The sequence below is a fragment of the Myotis nattereri genome, assembly GCF_964212035.1.
Source record: "Myotis nattereri genome assembly, chromosome: 13".
In the NCBI taxonomy this organism is placed as follows: Eukaryota; Metazoa; Chordata; class Mammalia; order Chiroptera; family Vespertilionidae; genus Myotis; species Myotis nattereri.
This window is the reverse complement of record NC_138088.1, coordinates 36275821-36291263: the sequence shown is the minus strand read 5'-3', so window position 1 is coordinate 36291263 and position 15443 is coordinate 36275821. Positions and strand designations below refer to the sequence as shown.

General features: G+C 43.1%; 1 protein-coding gene across 1 annotated transcript; it reads left to right on the top strand.

The window, feature by feature from the left end:
- The first annotated feature begins 5450 nt into the window (after positions 1–5450).
- On the top strand, positions 5451–15045 carry ANKRD1 (ankyrin repeat domain 1). The gene is made up of 9 exons (XM_081104442.1): positions 5451–5666; positions 6322–6501; positions 7412–7549; positions 7673–7780; positions 9186–9284; positions 10794–10892; positions 11193–11291; positions 11405–11503; positions 14161–15045. Exons 1-9 carry the CDS (start codon positions 5640–5642, stop codon positions 14269–14271), a joined length of 960 nt encoding a protein of 319 aa, XP_080960568.1. The 5' UTR covers positions 5451–5639; the 3' UTR covers positions 14272–15045.
- The last annotated feature ends 398 nt before the right edge of the window (positions 15046–15443 follow it).

Sequence of the window (15443 nt, the reverse complement as noted above, 5' to 3'; positions counted from 1 at the left end):
GTAAGGGCCTCAAAGAGAATCCATTGTTTGGAGAAATAAGAATTTTAATATGAAGTCACTGACAGCCCTTTTTGATCTTTTATTGCTACCTTTTTGACACAGGCTCCAGCAAAGGCAAAATTTGGGCAGAGATTCTCAGAGGGGAAGGAGGAGAGAAGCCTTATCAAAATCTCTAAGGTCCATGGAAGTTTGGAAAAACATATTCAAAATTGCCATTGCTTTGGTTTGGTTTGGACCTCAAGTTGATCTTGACATTTTCTATGCATGTTAACAGAAGGTGTGAGATTTATTTTTTTATTTTGAGAAAGAGAGAGAGAGAGAGAGAGAGAGAGAGAGAGAGAGAGAAGAGAGAGAGAGAGAGAGAGAGAGAGAGAGAGAGAGAGAGAGAGAGAGAAGGAGGGAGAGGGAGAGAAATACCAGTGTGAGAGCGAAACATCAACTGGCTGCCTCCTACATGGTACCCTGACTGGTAATTGAACCAGCAACCTTTCAGTGCACAGGACAGCACCCAACCCACCGAGCCACACTGGCCAGAACTGAGATTTTTCACAGTTATCGAATGGGGGCATGTCTTAAAAATAGTTGAAATACACTGGGCTGGTGAAGGCTTTCTGGACCACTGCCTATTTTAGAGGCTTTGGAGAATCCACTCTGCTGTCTGCATGTGATGCTGTAGCCATTACTGTTTGTTTCTACCTTTTGATTCAGTAGTTTTGAGACCTCAATAAAACTGTAGGGCCCCAGAAATCTTTCTGTTCAAAGCTGTCCTTGTAACGTGAGGATCTGAGACTCTAAGGGGTGAAGGGACTTGCTCAGCTAGACACAGTGCAGAGCCAGGATTAAAATCCCATGCCCTTGCTTCTTCACAACTTCATACACATGTAACTGCCGCCTTCTCTGGCAGAGCAGTTTGTCTCTTGGTGTTAGAAAACGCCTGACCCATGACAGACTAGGAAATGGGCTGAAATCTGCTGCTAGAATGTGGTTTCCTTTATCTGGAAATGAACCTTTTATGCCCGAGGGCCTACCTGAACAGAGGCTGTTTTGGCTGAGTTTACAGAACAGCCATGTGGTCGTGTTGGCTGACAGGGGTTTGCACGTGTGGCAGAATCAGAGTTGGAACACCTTAGTTCCTGGAACAAGGCACCTGCTGTAAGGTCTGGTAAGACCTCCACAGCCTTTGCCTGTCTCTAACGTTGAAGGCCGCTGATAACCGCAGAAAGAACTTGTCCTATGTTGCTCACAGTTGTGTGTGTGCATCTTCTTCTCAGAGCCCCGAGAAGAAGAGGACTTCAATCTTGACTCTGTACTTTAAGAAGGGATGAAAGCAGACACCACAATCCTGCTCAGAATGGCTCAGTGCTTCTGGCCTTTGAACTAGTACAGGTGATTCCATTCCGGTTGGCAGGGGAGGGGGAACAACCTTGAACCTTGTTTGCTTCACTGTGTGACCTCCCTTTGGCACCTTCGAGTGTGTAACTGAACCAGGGCTTGGCCGTCAGATACTTGCATTCCTAGTCAGGCAAAGTCAGCTACTTCTCCGAGCCAAGGAAGGTGAGTGGCAGCTGGGCCTGGGAAGGCTATTAAGAGGGATGGCAAAATGAGCAATTGTAAGTACAACAGCGGAACAAGGTGTCTTCTAAGTGAGAGTCTGGCTCCAGGCCTCGGAGGCCTTCCTTTCAGTGTCTAGACAGGTGTTCTAAGGACAAGGAGCATTAATAACAATAACATTTTATGTGCTATCAGGTGCCTTTGAATGTAGCACATGAAAGTGACCTTTTGGAAAAAAACAGCTTATATGCCCTAAATATGAGAATGGTTAAATAGGCAATGGTATATCCACACATGGAAATAAATCTATGAAGTTGTTTAAAATAATGAGATAGATTTGTTTGTGCTGGTAGAAGACAATCTCTAAAACTTATTATTGAGGTGGGGAGGGGAAATCAAGTACCAAATCAACACTCAGTACGGTTGTAATTAAGCAACCTTCTGATACTTAAAAGTTTTGTTTGTAATCCTCACCCCAGGATATGTTCATTGACCTTAGAGAAAGGGAGAGAGAGAGAAAGAGACATCGATGTGAGAGAGAAATATCAATTGGCTGCCTCCCATACACACCCTGACTGGATATTGAACCTGAAACCTAGGTATGTGCCCTGACAGGGAATGGAACCTGCAACCTTTCAGTGTACAGGATGATGCTCCAACTGAGCCATGTTTTAATTTTTAACAAAAACAAATACCTATATCTCTATCTATCTATAATATCTATTTGTCTAGATAGATAGATAGAGATATAGATATCACATATAGTTAAGAAAATATAGTAAGAAAAAGAAAATGTCTGAGTAGAGGTATCTTAAAATTTGGAAAGATGAAATCGTCCTTGGAGCCGAGCCATTGCACATGAACACGGGGGGCATCTGGGCATGTCTTTAAACCCTGGGTGGCAGCAAGAAGTGCTTTAGGCCCTGCTTCTCTGCCTCTCAGTTTCTCCTCTATAAGCTGTACACAGGTTATATTCTGTCCCGCTGAAATGCACAAATCCTGCAGGCAGTGGGAAAAGGCTCAAGAGGGAACTGGCAAAGCTCAGGGACCATTCCCCTGGTCATTCTGGTCGTGGACTGTTAGCACCGGTTGCTCAGTGATTGCAGAACCAACTTGGGGCTTTGTTGTCTCAATTCATCTGGATAAGAAAAGGTTACGCATACTCTGAGGCTAGAATAAAGCCAAGTCTACACACTTTGGGATTTACCCCGCTAGGGGAACTTTTACGGATGGAAACTCCTTAAAAACAACTAGAGAGAGAACTCTCTTCTAGTTGAGAAGCTTTGTTTGCAATTTCAATGAATAATGATTTGAAAATACAGTTTTGTCTTATGTGTTGTTTGAGAGCTAAATGTTTAAATGTACCTAGAATCCTCTTGGATTCTGTGACAAACAATATCAACATGGGGAAAGGAGAGGCCCGGTGGTGATTTTGCCGGCCCTGAAGGTATCTGAGGATCTGCCCAGCTTGCGCCCTTTTTTAAGTTCAGCCCATTCCACCAACCCTTCCTCAAGTGTCATCCTCTGCAAAGTTTTCTTCAAGACTTCCTGGAACCAGCCAGGATTGAGGGGATGATTAAGTGACTAGCAGTGGGAATGGGCATGGTGAGCCACTTTTACTTGCATTCTCTCAGGTGCTCTGAACACTGAAGAGCCTTTTCATCAGTTTTGGTTGGGCGCTGAGTGGGTCTAGGTATGAACTGTCCTAGAAAATCTGCTCTGAGATCAGTGATTCTCTGCTTCTGTTGGATGGAATGAAAACTCTTAAGCCTGCATCCACCAATGAGCTGTGTATCTACAGCGAGTTACTTAATGTGTCTGTTGCTCGGCTTCACTTCTGTAAAACGAAAGCACTGGTCATGCTTGAACTTGGAGGGTACCAATAGCTCTGGGGTTCCATCTTCAAGACTCATAAACAGGCCCCGGCCAGGTAGCTCAGTTGGTTAGAGTGTTGTCCCAATACTCCAAGGTTGTGGGTTCGATCCCCCCTCCCAGAACATGTAAGAATCACCAGTGAATGCAGAAATAAGTAGAACAACAAATCTCTTTCTTTCTCTTTGCTTCTCTGTAAAATTAATAATAATAATAATAATAATAATAATAATAATAACTCTTAAACAATCCATGACTCTTCCCCCAAGATAACTCCTAACACTCCCCTCAGGTTGAGTTTGACCTGGGACAAAAAGGCATAAGAAATGGTAGGAAAATTTAAATGGCCTCTTCTTATGTAAAGAGGCCAGTGAACATGGTAACAGCTGTCGCCACCTCAAAGAAAACACTAGGAAATTTCCTTTAGATAAAATTCCTTTAGGAGAGAACATTAGGAGATCAAAACAGGCATAGGGATTACTGGGAAGGTCCCTCTCAGCCAGTGTTTAGTTTTGGGAGTCAATGTCTCACTCAGAAAGTTCTGGAGAAACCATCCATGGGCTAATTAGTAGAAGGGGCAGGAGAGAATGGCAGCTAGGTTTGTTGAGTGGGTAAGTTTGAAGGCATGTAGACACAGAAAGGTCACTATAACATCCTAATTAGCACTCCCCTCATTAATACTCTTTCCCTCTTCTTTTGTTTCTTTTGCTTTAAAAATAGGTTTTAAATGGCTTTGAAGATAGTAACCCATTTCTCCTTTAACTATTAAAAGATATATATATATACATATATATACATATATATATTTATTTATTTATATTTATATTTATATATCCTCTCCCAGGGATATTTTTCCTATAGATTTTCAGAGAGAGCGTGGAAGGGAGGAGGGAGGGAGGGAGGGAGGGAGAGAGAGAGAGAGAAAAGAAAAAGAAACATCAATGTGAGAGAGACATCTCTCTCAAAAAACGACTGGTTGCCTTCTGCACATGCCCCAACTGGAGCTAGGGATGGAGCCTGCAACCCAGATACTTGCCCTTGACCGGAAATCAAACCCGAGACCCTTCAGTGCAAGGACTGACTCTCCAATCACTGAGTCATGACAGCCAGGATGAGACCTAAATATTTTTACATAAGGTAACACCTCAGAGATGAGAAACCTGAAACATCCCTGCCCAAAGCACAGCTCTTTGCTTCTCTGGCAATGCATCACAAACCTTGATGCATCCCAATGATCTGAGTGCTTTGTAAATACAGATTCCTAGGGCTCACCATAAATGAACTCAGATGCTCTGAAGAGGGGCCCAGGGGTGTGCATTTTCGACAAGCTTCCATAGAAGTCTTTTACCCACAGTATCTGAGAACTTTGGCTCTATGACCTAATCAAGGTCGTACCGTTGCAAATAACTGGTTTCATATAATCTATCTCTGGACCATTTGGATCTTTTTGAATAAAAATTGCTCCAGTAAGTATGCTGTTTTAGAAGACAGTAAGCATGTCATATGCTAATTATGGCCAATGACAGCATAAAACAAAAGTGCATTACTGAATGCTTTCAATTTCTTATAATGATGGCAAGAAGGCATGTCATGGGGCCTTTTTAGCCCCAGACATCACTCCAGAGAATTCCAACAGATATAGACAAGGGCCATGCGGACTCGGATCCTTTCCTCTCAGGCTGTTTACCCATGGGAATAGGATGTCCTGAAGTAACACTTCCCCCAAGTGAAGTGCTGATAAGTCCGGTTATCAGAAAGATATTACCGGGAGTGTGATGTGCAGGGTATTTACATTTTCCTGATAGAGTTAGTCATATGAAAGCTGACAAAGAAGGCAAAAGAGCAGTGTTGTGGTGCAATATCAACAGGCAGCTGTCCCCTGGCTTCCCGATAAATAGGATGACTGGCATTGCTGAGCGGTGTGGTCACTGCCAAAGGAATGGCCCTCTCACATTTCCTCTTGATTCACATATTCAGTGGGGTTGCCTGTCATCTCCTCCCTCTTCTGCTTCCCAGACACTGAGTCTGGAACGAAAATTCACCTGCCTCTGAGCTGGCCACTGGTGGGGGCGGGGGTGTTACTTGGGTTCCCAGGTTGGAAGATTATCTCACCCAGCCCTGGCTATATAAGCTGCCCCGTGTGGAGGAGTCCAGCAGGGCCGACTGAAGGGATTCATTCCGCAGGAGAAAAACATACAGACAAACTTCAGACCAACATGATGATGCTGAAAGTGGAAGAGCTGGTACGTAAGACATGTTATTTTTATGCAATGAAAACTGGTTTGGTTTTAATTTGAAAATGAAAATGTCCTTTTTCTTTCAGGCATAATGCACAGGTACAGAATGCACAGTGAAAGTGTCATATATGGAAAATGGTTGGTTTATGTGATAAAATGATTGGCACTGGAAAAATGGAGCTGGGAGCAATGACTTTTCTACATGTTTCCTATTTATTACCTTTTCCTTTTTGGTTTTATTACTAAAGTGTACACTCACATGTCATTATCAAAATGCCTTAGGGAAGAAGCTCTATGGCAAGAACATGTGTCAGAAAACTTTTCAACTCAAGGCCAAGAGTTATCATAAGTAATAAAATGAAGGAATTTTAAATATTCAGAGGGGGTGGTTATGATTTTCCTAGGAGAAATGTGACTAAGTGGATTAAGTGTATTTCAGCATATCAATCTAACCTAAACCTTGATTTAACTAAGACAGCAGGACAACTACCTGAAGGTAGTCCTGGAACATCGCAGCAATGGGTCACACCTGAGATCTGACAGCTGCACGGGGGCGGCTGTTGCCAGGGAGGAGGACCAGGGGCCTCCTGCAGCATCCTCCGCAGAGGACAACCCCAGGACAAGCCCTGCTACTCTGACCTGCCATCTTCTTCCCTCGTAGGTCACAGGGAAGAAGAATGGCAGTGGGGATACTGGGGAGTTCCTCCCTGAGGATTTCACAGATGGAGAGTATGAAGCTGCTGTTACTTTGGAAAAGCACGAGGACCTGAAAACACTTCCGGCCCACTCAGTGAGCCTTGCAGAGCAGCAGTGGAAAATTGAGAAACAGCGAGAGGCAGAGGTAAGAACCCTCCATGAGATCCACTAGTGGGAGGTTAGGGATAGCATAGGGAAAAGGTGATGCCAAGCAGGAAGAAGCAAAGAGAGAAACAAAATAAATGCCACCATGACAAAGATGTTTCATACCAAATATGAACCCCTGTAAAGAGACAACTTCTATGGGATATGTTGTGGGAAAGAATTCTTTCATGAGACTATGTCCTCCAGACTCTGAATCAATGATCGAAGGTTCTTTGACCATGTTCTGATTGAAAGACTTGGAAAGAGAAATGTGTCCAGTGAATTTCTGATGTCACATGCATCTAGTTTATCCCAAAAAAGAGAGACCCCTTTCTCTCAATAACATGGTTTGTGGTCTAAGGATCATTCTTTGACTGTGTCTACTATCTGTGTTGCTAAGATCTGTGTTCCTGGGTGAATTTTCATTACTTACTAATGACAGATAAAACATGCATTAGTTAGCTGTAGTCCTCAGACAGTCTGTTTCATGGGCCCTGCTTACTGGGCCACCTGAAAGAGATTGGCATTGATATTTCAAACCTTAGCACTCATTATTAGATTATTTTGGGTAAAAAAAAAATTCTTGAGTATGATGAAAAAATTTGACAGAAATCTGGGGTTTATGGCAGCAATTACAAAATCATGACTTAGAGACTAGATCCTATCTCCAATTAGTCAAAAGCTGATGCTACATGCAAGATAAGTGAAGATGAAGACAATTAATTAAAAAATCAGACCCCCAAATCCTCGAATAAGAAATGACTAAACTGAAACCAAAGACTTATTTTTTCTATTCTTTTGCTCATGCAGTATACATACTTATTTCAGACCTTGCAGGTTTTGTTTAGACACAACCAGAATGCTTGTCAGTAGAACTCAACATATTTTGAAACACGGTTTTCTTTTTTTAGCTCAAGAAGAAAAAACTAGAACAAAGATCAAAGCTTGAAAATTTAGAAGACCTTGAAGTTATCATTCAACTGAAGAAAAAGAAAAAATACAGGAAAACTAAAGTTCCGGTTGTGAAGGAACCTGAACCTGAAATCATCGTAAGGGCTTTAGGCTTTATAGTCTCACACGTCTGGCGTGTGTGCTACGGGGAATAAACTTGTGGAGGGTTTGATTGAATGTTGGGACGCTCATGGGTAACTCTCGCCCTATTTTGGCTTTAGACAGAACCTGTGGATGTGCCTCGGTTTCTGAAGGCTGCCCTGGAGAATAAACTGCCAGTAGTAGAAAAATTCTTGTCAGACAAGAACAATCCAGATGCCTGTGATGAGGTAAGGCTTACACAAAGCACTGCAAAGCCCAGCTCATTAATTTTGTGTTTCTTCTGCTTTACTGCAGCCTTGCTAACATGGTGCCAAAAATCAATCCACCTGAAACAGCTTTCCCCAGCTGTTGCCACATATGTCAGCAGGATAACAGAAGAGTACAGTGGTCCAAAAGAAACCCACCCCCCCCCCCCCACAAAATCCTGGATTAGTGCTATTGATTGAATAATTGTTTTGGACTCATATATTTCTGGCTTTTTCATTTGCCTTTAACTTCTTAGATCCTTGGGATAGGCGTTGAATAAGGCCAGGCCAACAAACTACCTTTGCAGAAATAGAGTGCCCCCCAAAAATGTATATACACTTTTTCCTGATAGCTCAATTGATGTTTCTTTCTTTACAGATTTAACCCATTGGAGTTAATAATTATTCAAAGTGTCTATGCATTTGGGGGGATACCCTGTATATTATTAGCATCACCTCTGATTGTGCCCAAACACATCAGCTCTAGGTGGAAAATTCAGAGACTAGTGCTCACGTGCCAGCTCTATCTCTACTTCACTACTTGATTTCCATTTCCCCAATCTCAGTTTCCTTATCCGTAAGGAGGGCACTGGCATGAAATCATGCCTAAAGTTGTTGCAGCTTTAATAAGTCTAATTCACCTATTTGTATGAAGCCAATTTAACAGAAACCACTAATCCTTTTTGTATTCAGAAATGTAAATAGGGAATCATTTCTGAAGTTGAACTGAAAATGAGTGCTCCCATTTTCTTAAAATGAATGGAATACTTTTCAATGTTTAACTCACCAACAGTCCCAGATGAAAGAAAACTGTCTGATCTGCATGATAAATATCACACAACAATGAAGGTGCAAAATACAATAGAGGGAAAGTCGTCTTGAACCTGCAAGACGTCACATCCCCCTATGTAGATAGACTTCTAGGCACTTAGAAATGTACTTTGCAGGAAGCACAAATCTCAGTTGCAGGATAATTGTTCTAGTTCTGCAATTTTAGTGAATTTAACATTTCTAATTCATAAAGAAGCACTCCAGTTTCTATCAATTAAGTCATCAGAGTCCCCAGATGCAGACCTACTAGAAAGGATTTATGCACATTTTTTTTAAATGTTTTTTTTAATATATATTTTATTGATTTTTTACAGAGAGGACGGGAGAGAGATAGAGAGTTAGAAACATCGATGAGAGAGAAACATCGATCAGCTGCCTCCTGCACATCTCCCACTGGGGATGTGCCCGCAACCCACGTACATGCCCTTGACCGGAATCGAACCCGGGACCCTTCAGTCCACAGGCCGATGCTCTATCCACTGAGCCAAACCGGTTTCGGCAAGGATTTATGCACATTTTTATATGCATTTCTCTCTTTTAATCTCTGTTCTGACAGTATAAACGGACAGCTCTGCATAGAGCATGCTTGGAAGGACACCTGGCAATTGTGGAGAAGTTATTGGAAGCTGGAGCACAGGTCGAATTCCGTGATATGGTGAATATATTTCTTCGTTTGGAAATAAGCCAAAATGTATAGACTATATGAAGCTTGAGAAAAGCTAAAATGAAACACTGGGCTGATTGGATTGGAAATTGATCTGAGAGAACTAGGCAAAAGCTTATTTCTCCACACAAGAGATGGGACTAGGTCATGTGGAAAGTATTTTCTATACAGACTGAAAAGGAGAGAAGTGTTCCAGGGAAAAGGAGGAAGTGAAAGCTGTTGAGCAGAATTCAGTATCGTCATCAGAGAGCTGGGTCATTATCAAGTCAGTAGCATTACTGAGAAGTAATACAGTCGACACTCGCCTTTCAACATCCCCGCCCTCCCATTATACACGGCAGTCGGCTCGAGGCCCCTGGGCTGCCAGCAATGAATCAGAATTCTCTCGCTGCATGCCTTATATGATAGATGCTGACTGCCGTAGACGTGATTTGGGGCTAGACTGCATACTAAATGAATTGCATCTATGGAAAGCAGCTGCTTTTCAGACCTCAATAATTCAACACTGTGATTTCTACAAAGACCAGTATGCAGCGTATTTTATGAACTGAAATTGAGCTGGGAAATGCTTTATTTATTTAAATGCAGCTCAATTTGACTTTAGAGCAAAGCGGAAAGGGTACACGAAGAGTACAAAGGATTTGGCCAAAACTGAACCCAAAAGACACACAGAAGAACAATTAAAGAAACAAAAAATAAAGTTAGCATGGAAAGACACTAACATTCATGAGTGTGGGATTTGACAGGCCAGAGACAAACCACCCAGAGCAGCAAAGGGGGCCCTCTTTGAGTAAGTGCAGCATGCAGTGACCACAAGGGATGAGGGGCCAGTTGCAGAAGCTATGCTAGCACAAAGGAGAAATGAGGACGGGCAGGAGATAATAAATAACAGGGGCACAGGAAGAGGTGTCAGATGCAAGTTAAAATCTTTTGGAAGGGACCGCTTTTATTCTGCCAGAATTTTGAAGTACACTTTTTCTAGAACTTTTGAGTATTCGTATTTGGCAAAAGTGATTAAAAGTGGGTTTGCATATCTATCCTGCCATTCACTAGCTGTGTGTCCTTGGGGAGCAGACATGACTACTGTGGAGCCTTGATTTTACCACAGTACCACCTACCTCACTCATAATGTTGCCAGGAGGACAACCAAGTCGAGGGTGGCTAGCAACATGTTGGCACGAGAAATTCTCATCGAGTTGTAGCTCTTACTCTTCTTAATACATATTTATTAGATTAAGAGCCTCCTAACGATGCACATGCCAGACGCACACATATGCATGCATATACTCCCGTTCGCACACATAAGAGTTTAGCTAAAACATTTGGCAAAGAGCCTTCAACTCCAATAGTTGGCATTGGGGATCTAGACGGGGACAACCACTGCTACCAGATGCCCTAGCAAAGCAGGTGTTCCCAGGCCTTAGACACCGAGTCCGCACTAATTCCTCTGACCAGATTCTTCTTTACCTTACATCATGTCCTTTTACCTTCCGGGTATAGCTTGAATCTACAGCCATCCACTGGGCAAGCCGTGGAGGAAACGTGGATGTCTTAAAATTGTTGCTGAATAAAGGAGCAAAAATCAGTGCCCGGGATAAGGTATTTCTCCTCTTGCAGCCCTGCGCCCACCCCCCGCGGCCCCCTCCCCCCCCCGCCCCCCCCCCCCGCCTTCTTCCTCTCCCCTCCTCCTCCTCTCTCCCTGTTCCCCCTCTCCTCCCTCTCCCCCTCCCCTTTCCATTCCTCATTTTCCACCTCCTCCCACCTTTGCCATCCTGCTGAGAGCCCATGCTGTGTGTGGGGTACCATAGTGGCCACTGGCCTGGTCCCCCACATGCCTCGGGGTCTGGGACAACCCGGTCTTCACGCCCAGCAAATCCACCTCGTTCTTCAATCTCCCAGTTGCTCAGCACAGCGCTGCACGTGGCGGTGAGGACGGGCCACTACGAGTGCGCGGAGCATCTCATCGCCTGCGAGGCGGACCTCAACGCCAAAGACCGAGTGAGTAGTCAGAGTTTAGTCCTTGTTGATTTGGAATTACTCCCCAAGCCGGTACCCACGTACCCACCTCTGTCCTCAGGACCCCCTTCAGCGTGTTCACTCTGCTTCTCTAGGAAGGAGATACCCCCCTGCACGACGCCGTGAGACTGAATCGTTACAAGATGATCCGACTCCTGATTATGTACGGCGCAGACCTCAATGTCAAGAACTGTGTAAGTGCTCCAAACAAGGGACCCTGCCTGCAGGATTTCCAGTTTATAAAACTGTCTTGAAAATCGTCCCACAATGGTAGTATTTCAGGGGTCATCTCTAACGGTTTCAGTGCCCCGTTTGGTCCATTCCATCCCTGCTAACCTTGGCAGACTCGGGTCACCTGGTCAGAGATGGGGAGAGCCATAGTGACTGCTATGACTTCAGTGTCTAATATGGTATCTAGTAATTCTTTTAGAATTTGGTCTTGAAAATAAAAGATGGTCCAATTGCTCACCTCCACGGACACAAGTGCAATCTGCTGTTCCATCCTGGCTGAGCACGGCCTGGGGTTGACAGGAATACAGACACCACCTTCCTGAAGGGGGTCTCAAATTCCACAGTGGTCAATGCAGCCAGAGCCAATGAACTCAAATCAATCAATATCTAATCCCAGGAATTCACAGTCCTTCCCTCCTGACAACAGCATCGCATGCTGCCACTTTCTTTCAGGGGCTGCTATACTGTTGCCTATATTTTTGAGATAATCTCCATCTATTTTCCGCTTTGGTTTATCTGCACATCCCTCAAAATAATTTCCTACATTTAGGCCTCGAAAATGCTTGTATAAGTCCCTTTTACAAGTATGTATTAATTTAGCTTCATCTGTAAGCAGGGAACGAAACCAACTTCTTATGGTCCCAATTCCCAGGCAAACATCATCTAATATAAGCTTTAAAAATATCACCCAGAGGAAAGGGTGTAAATTACTGAAAAAATAACTTGAAAGATTTTGGAGAATCGCTTTTTTTTAAAAAAAGAAAATCCCAGTGATCATATAATGTTATTTCTTTCCTTATTGTATTACTACTATGAGACTGAGAGGAATATTTTATCATGGAAACAATTGGCTTGATGATAGGAACAAAGAATAAGTGCAAGAAATAGAGACTGCTGCTTGGGGTGGGAAAGTGTTAAAGGTAGAATTCCTTCACCCCTGATATTGGGATTGGCTTTATCTAATAATTTAAAGTATCAGAAAAAGAGTAGATTCAATCAAATCTCCAAAGCTGCAGAAAATATGATTTTTTTTTCCTTCAGACTGTGAGCCACTACCCGCAGAGATAAATAGCATACAGATTGGGGAGACTGTGTAACTAGGCAGAAAATCAGGAGATAGATTTCAATAGAGAGGAGTGCCAGGAATTTATGGAATAGCCAAAAATATACAAATAGGGCTCAGAGTTCTGTATATCAGTGAGAGACCCAAGCATGCGGGTTCTGAAACTATTCATGTCATTGACCCAATGGGTCAATGTTCCACAAAGACCAGTAAGCTATTGGAAACCATCTTGGAAGGGATTGGAAACCACACACAATATGTTATTGTGTTGTTGTCCAAACTGTCTTCATGTCTGCTGATAAAGGGAGATGTGTGAGAAGTTCCAAAGTGAAGGTTACAGGGCCACTAGCTCCATATGCACAGGGGCCAGGCGGATCAGACAAGTAACATAAGGGGGTGGGTGCAGGAATCTGTGCACATCACTTTGCAAGGTGGAGGCTCTTCCCCAAGCCAGCCCCTTGTTGCTCTGTGGAATCACAGTCTCATGCTGCCAGCTCTTCTGATTGTTTGCTTTTCAGAGATCACTAATTCAGTTGGGAAATCTCTTATTTTCCAACTGTTGACAATTAATTCCAATGTACAAAATACACACACATACACACACACACACACACACACACACACACACACCAAACCTAAGCTGTTTGGGCCAAAACAAAACAGGTTTCTAGACCAGTGATGGTGAACCTTTTGAGCTTGGCGTGTCAGCATTTTGAAAAACCCTAACTTAACTCTGGTGCCGTGTCACATATAGAAATTTTTTGATATTTGCAACCATGGTAAAACAAAGATTTATATTTTTGATATTTATTTTATATATTTAAATGCCATTTAACAAAGAAAAATCAACCAAAAAAATGAGTTCAAGTGTCACCTCTGACACGCATGTCATAGGTTCGCCATCACTGCTCTAGACTGATTTGCATCTCAAAGCTGCCAATTCGCAATCTCTGTGTTAAACAGAGACTTCTGAATGAATAGAGATGGAAAGTTTTAGAACTTCTCATATTTAAAGACAAGAATTGAGAGGTGCCATGATTTTAATTTTCTGTGACTATCTTGAGACATTCAAAAGAAAAAGAATTTTGGTGTCAAAAATTATTTATTCACACATGTCATTGATGTCACCTCCAGAAAAGTAAAATTTCCTGGGAGAGAGCTCAATGTAACTAGTTGTGAAAAATCTACCCCCTGGAGCAGTAATAGTTCTGAGCAATTCCTGAGTATTTAAGCCAACACGTCGAAGCAGCTGGGTTACCACCAGTTTTTGTCAATCAAGGAATCATTTTACAAACTGATAGGAACTGGGGATTTTTATTAATACCTGAAATAGTCCCATAGGGGGGAAAAATTGCTCATCTGAAATGCCAAAAAGCATTCCCATGAGAAACAGTGAAAGCATTCCCATGAGAAACGGCAAATCACTTAGAAGAAAGCATAAAACACTCCAGAAAACACACATCCATCCATTACCTCATTAAACATATCTTGAGAGAGGATGTGAATTTATAGATGCCTCCCATCTGGAAGTCAAATTTCCTCATCTGTTTTGATTAGGCTGGGAAGACCCCGATGGACCTGGTGTTACACTGGCAGAACGGAACCAAAGCGATATTTGACAGCCTCAAAGAGAACTCCTACAAGACCTCTCGCATAGCTGCATTCTAGGAGACACGACCGACCGACCGACCGACCGACCGCGGGCTTTCTTCAGCTGCTCCTCACCGGTGGCCTTTGAAGGCCGGGCCCCAGAGAAGAGCAACTTAGTTACAGAACCCTGCTTCTCCTCATCAACCTATGGTCAGGCTGCACCTTGTAAAGTTTCAAGAAAGCACTGGGACATAGGCATTGAAATTTCCCTTAGGGCGACCCACTCTATTTATTTGTATCTATTCCTGTGCATTTATTTATTTATTCTTAAATGAACCCCACTATCACTGATACTCAGATTCTTTATGCTCGTCCTTTGGTGGGCAGAGCTTGATTCGTACACAGTGCTCCAGAGCCTTCCCGTAGATAGTCCGTAACCCATGGCAATGAGCTGTGCTCAGTGGCTGCCTATGTGTCACCTCACTCACGTAGGGTATTTCAAGGTGTTTCTAAGAGACAAAGGTGATTATTGCCGCCCTCTTTTCTCCTGAATTTTTACTGCTGAAGTCTGAGGCAATGGAAATGCATACGGTGACAGAAACAGTAGAATGGAAGAGAAGGACAGGAAAGCCAGCCGTTTTCCGGCTGGGCCTGGTATTCACGCACTGTGCTAAGGTGAAGCGGATGTTGCGAGTGTGAGCGGCGTGCAGTGGAAGGAGTGGGCAACGGGGCCATGCAGAATGGGATTTGCTCAAAAAGGTGAAAGTAACGGCAAATTGTAAATGTGTAAATGTATCTTATGTCGTATGTATATTTTATATTCATAATAAAAGCAAACACATTCTAAACCTCTTTCTAAGTACTTCTATAAGTGAAAAAGGCCATTTAGATGGGGTGTTGTTATTCTTCCAATTTTATTCTTATTCTTCCAAGTTTATTAGATTAGGACTGCCCTGTAAGAACAGTATTTCTCAGTAGTTAATATGTATGTGGATCACACGAGGATCTTAAAATGCAGATTCTGATTCTGCCAGGCTCAGACTGGACCTGAGGTTCTAGAAGTGGTGGTATGCCACCACCACACCTTGGGCTGCGAGGCTTGAAAACCACTGATACAAAGGCATAAGTTCTTGCCTGTCTATGGTGGCCTCGTGGTTGAACATTGATGAACCTGGATTCCTGATCAGGGCATATGCGTGGTTGCGGGCTTGATCCCTGGTGTGGGGTGTGCAGGAGGCACTGATCAATAA